We start from the raw sequence: 5,147 nt of genomic DNA, 5'->3' as shown, positions 1-5,147 counted from the left end.
TTGACATCAAAATTTTACTACAAAAGCATAAAAATATATTTTTTAATGATGTATTTTTTTTGTTACTCTTATTTCTTCTTTTAGGAACATTATTTTTTATATTAGACTTGAATGAACATGTTTGTACTGTATTAGAATTTTATTTAGTTGAATGAATGCATGTTTGTTTCTCTTGTTTTTTCTTCTTCTTCTTTATTTGATTTTTTCGTATTTTTATTATTGATAAAAGAGTAAAACAAGAAGAATCATGAGAAGATAAAACAAGAAAAATCATTAGAAGGTAAAATAAGAAAGAGAAGTTGAATAAGAAAAGAAGATAGAAGAAGAAAATGATAATGAAGAAGAAAAAGGAGCACGAGTTGTTGTTTTGAGTTATCATTAAATAATTTTAGTGTATTTTGGATATAGTTTTGATGCATTTTAGATTTAAATAAATAGCATTTACTCTGAACTTATTTTGAATTAAGTTTGTTTGTGTATCGTCATCGTTAAGAAATTTCGATGCATTTTGGATTTGATCTGTTATACGTATAAGAAGAAGATGACGATGATGACAATAACAATAACGATAATGATAATGATGATAATGATGAAGATGGAAAAGAAGAAAGAGTAAAAAAAAGGAAGAAAAAAATTCATATAAAAAAAAAAAAAGAAGAAGAAGAGGAGGAGGAGGTTTTTTTCATATGATTTTTATTATAGTTTATGACCATATTTCGTAATAAAAAGTTAAAAACATTTACTTCATGTGGTAGCAATCTCAAAAAGAGAATTAATCTGATGTGATTAATGTTTGATTGTTGTGGCTATAAATATTTTTTTCTTATAATAAAAGTTATGACGTAAATTTGGTTCTTGCACCGTACAATTTATTCGTTGAATTTCATTTTATTGCGTACAATTTTTTTAAGAAAAAATTTAGGAAGCTAACTATAATATAAATCAACTCAAATTAATCTTTTATATTTTTAGTTTTAAAATTTAAAAAATTAAGATAATAAAAAATTATTTTTTTTAATAACAGACCTCCTCTTTTTAATGTTAGTATTGATTTTTAGTGGTGTTTTTTAATAAGGTAAAAATTTGGTATGTTTTTATTTTGTATAGATACTGTAAATTTGAGAGTTAGATTTGTGAAAATTAGATTTGTGTGCAGTTTTTAATTTTTTTTAAATATACAAATATGAGGATTATATTTAGGGTAATTTATGCAAATAAAATAAATGAACAAAATCTTTACGCAAATACAACATTGGTAATTTTTAGATGCAAATGCAATAAACGCAACTGTATATAATCCGCTACATCCTGTATCGGAACTCAATTGCACGTAATCCGCTACAGGCTATCGCGGATTACGTTGAGGCTGCTTTACTAATAAACCGCTACACCCTGTAGCGGTTTATGCTCATATGGTACAAGACTCATAATCCGCTACACCCTCTAGCGGATTATGAAGAGTGTGGAAAACCGGGTTGGCTTATGTTTAAAAAAATTACACTTTCTAAAATCGGGTTTGTTTTGCATAGAATAAAGGGCATTTTAAGCCATTTTTTATGCAAAATAATTTTAAAAAAATGACTTAAAAATGTTAGGAATACTATAAAAGTTTGTAACATCTTAGTAATTTAAGTAAATACTGGTTATAACTATATTTTTTTTTAATTTTTAAATTATTATTGACTATGTAGAGTATTTCTTTAATGTCCTAAGTCATTAGAACATTACAAATTTTTATAGTATTTCTAGCATCTTTTAAGCCATTTTTTTAATTATTTTGTATAGAATAAAATATTTTTTATAGTATAATTTAAATAAATTTATTTTTTTCTCAAAAGATAAATTTTATTGGTGCAATAAAATAATAGGCTCATTTCGGACTTACAGCCAAAGAAAAATGGGAATTCCCCAACTAAGCAAATGTGCTAGATATTAACTCCTGATAAAGACATGGAACGATTACTAAAAGGCGTGAAAATGATAAAGTGAAAAAGAAAGAATTTTTGGAGGAGGAGCGTCGTTCATCAATGGAGTTGAGTCACTGCTTCTAAAGTTCCGGACCTTGTATTAAAAAAATATTCATGAGCTATTAAAAATGGGCAAAAGAGTATGTATGAAATCCGAATTAATAACTCATTAATATTTTAAAGAACTCTCGTAATTAAATATTTTGTTAGCTTTTTTTAATGCATGAAATAAAATATATATTTTTTTAATTTTTAAATTATTAATTTTTTTTAATCAATTATTAATTTTTTAATAAAATATATAGTTATAACCAGTATTTACCTAAATTACTAAGATATTACAAACTTTTATAGTACTCTTAACATTTTTTAAGTCATTTTTTAAAAATCTTTTGCACAGAAAATGACTTAAAATGGCTTAAAATGCCCTTTATTCTATGCAAAACAAACCCGGTTTTAGAAAGTGTAATTTTTTTTAAACATAAACCAACCCGATTTTCCACACTCTTCATAATCCACTAGAGGGTGTAGCGGATTATGAGTCTTGCACCATATGAGCATAAACCGCTACAGAGTGTATCGGTTTATGAGTAACGCAGCCTCAACGTAATCCGCGATAACCTGTAGCGGATTACGTGCAATTAAGTTCCGCTATAGGATGTAGCGGATTATATACAGTTGTGTTTATTACATTTGGGTCTGGAAATTGCCAATATTATATTTTCGTAAAGGTTTTATTCATTTATTTTATTTGAGTAAATTACCTTTATATTTATATTTTAGTATTGAATTTTTTTAAACATATTAATCGGATCCTCTAATTTATTTTACGATAAAAAAAGGTATGTTTTAAAAATGATACGATATTCAGTTTTTTATTATAATAATTAAAAAAATAAAATAAACACATCTAAAAATTATAAATAGATTTAGTGTCTTTTTAAAATTAAATATACATTTAAAATATAAATTAAATAAAACTAAAATTTAAAATTTTAATTTTAATTTTAAATTTTTGTTTTAGATTTAATATATTTAATTATTAATATATTACAATTTAAATATACATCCAAAAATTAAATTAATTAAAATTTAAAATTTTAATTTTAAAAATTTAAAATAAATCTTAAACCATCTAATTATTAACTAATAGCATACAAAACCCTCAAGAAAGCAGGGTAGTCACATTCACCGCATTTTCCTACACCCAGAGGCGCATGCCGTCTGTGATTTGTCATCCTCCGCTGCTATTCATCCACGCCACCTTCCTCTTCGGCGCTCATCCTTGACGCCACCTTTATCCTTCTTGGCGCTCATCCACAACGCCGCCTTCCTCTTCTTCGGCGTTCATCTTCGTCATCGCATTCTTCTTTCTCGTTGTCGTTCGTTCGCATCAGCGTCGCCGTTCATCCGCGCCGAAAACATACCTAAAGTTTGGATGAATCTCTATTCATAGAGTTTTTCTTTGCGCATTCTCTGACACCATTGCTTTTTTTTTTTATTATTATGTATAATATTATTTTTTTTGTAATTAAAAATCGAATAAAATAGGCCGAAGAAATTCTCATATATATTGCAATGTTAAATTATTTTTGTATGTATAATTCTGTATTTTGGAAGTATTTACGTTTTTCACTGAGTTTTGAATGTGTTTACCTGAGTTTAGTTGTCTGCAAGGGAATATTATGTGAGTTTTACTACTCTCTGGTTGTTCTATTCTCGTACTATTGTGTTGAGGATTAATTTGTTTTTATTGGTGATGTTTATTGACTATCAGTTATTTGGTGTGCAAGCTTGTGATTTGAATTGTGTAAATGTATAATTTTGTATGTGTAATAGGAATAAATTTGAAACATGGTCTTCATGTTCTTAGAGAAAGAAAGAACGTAAAGAAAAGAAACAATATCTGATTATAAATTAGGTAGAAAGTTAGAAAAATTTTAGTTTTTAAAATTTAAATTAATCTTAATAATAAATATAAATAAGTGTAAGTAAGTTTCTCGTTATTTGAATTACAATTACGAAAACAGCTTATGACAGTGGAACTGTAACATGATGGAGGGAGCAGACGAGCAGTAGTAGTGAGCATGGTGAGACGTAGACATGCAGGGAGGGGAGTCAGAAAACTAATCACAACTTAGCTTCTACTGTTTATTTCTTTCTTTCTTTCGACCGTCATTTTCGGAAATTCACATACCAACTATATATATATATAGTCCACATCCCATTATTATTTAAGATTAGTTTTTGTTTTTTACATGCTGGCTTATTTTGCAGTTAAACGTAATGATGATCAAATGCTCTTGATTCTTGAACCAGATAGTAGTAGGGATTAATTTTGATTCCTTAGCTAGATTTTAACTATAAAATGATCATTAACCCCTAAGGCCCATATTTTATTATAGATTCAAGTAAATTACATGCGAGCAATTGTCAAATAATTCCACTAGTTGCCATTTTCATTTTGTACTCCATTTACAGCTTTCTGCAAAATCCAACAAAGAGGAGTTTCATCAATACTATATTCTAATATTCTAACTATGTTTGAGTGAAAAAATGAATTATTGCATTGTATGTATATATATACACTATATAAAACATCGTACAAATTCATATTTTATTTATTGTTAGATGAGATATAAACTTGATTTACGTTAGATTTATATCCAATTTAACGATAAATAAAATGTAAATCAATACAATCATTAAAAAAGAAGGGGCAGATTAATTCACCTGAAAGCAGGACAAGGCGAACTGAACATCACTTTCTGATATTTGGTGGTGTAACGCAACTCTCAACCTAGAAGAAGCAAATAATGCCATTATTTATTATCCATAATGTGTGGTTAATATGCATTAACTACTACTTATTATGCTGTGAATGTAATCACAGTAACGTGCCCTGGCTAATATTATTGCACAAAACATATAAAAACTTAATCAATACTAATTGAAATAATTAATAAGCAATAAAACAATAAAGACCTTGATAAGCCTGTTTGCATAAGAAGAATACCATATTCTTCTAAGTCCTTGCACAGCTTTATTGCCGTAGTTCCTGAGAACTCTTCTATTTCAACATATATCTGACAACAGAAATAAAATAAAATAGTTGTAGACCTTTTATTTTTTTAAGCAATTATACTAGTAGAAAAAAGATCAACAATTAAATAATTATCA

General features: G+C 27.1%; 1 protein-coding gene across 2 annotated transcripts in view; it reads right to left on the bottom strand.

The window, feature by feature from the left end:
- Positions 4,173 to 5,147, bottom strand: part of LOC107645773 (probable low-specificity L-threonine aldolase 1) — a 3,123-nt gene continuing 2,148 nt past the window's right edge. For both annotated transcript variants that reach the window (XM_016349878.2, XM_016349877.2), the window contains exons 8-10: positions 4,953 to 5,053; positions 4,701 to 4,767; positions 4,173 to 4,452 (exon numbers count right to left, since the gene is read on the bottom strand). In XM_016349878.2, the coding sequence (XP_016205364.1) occupies positions 4,414 to 4,452; positions 4,701 to 4,767; positions 4,953 to 5,053 (207 nt within the window). In that variant the 3' untranslated portion in view covers positions 4,173 to 4,413. The remainder of the gene's footprint in view (positions 4,453 to 4,700; positions 4,768 to 4,952; positions 5,054 to 5,147) is intronic.

This window comes from Arachis ipaensis, chromosome B06 (assembly GCF_000816755.2).
Source record: "Arachis ipaensis cultivar K30076 chromosome B06, Araip1.1, whole genome shotgun sequence".
Taxonomy (NCBI): Eukaryota; Viridiplantae; Streptophyta; class Magnoliopsida; order Fabales; family Fabaceae; genus Arachis; species Arachis ipaensis.
The sequence above is the reverse complement of the archived record's forward strand: the minus strand, read 5'-3'. Positions and strand labels throughout refer to the sequence as shown.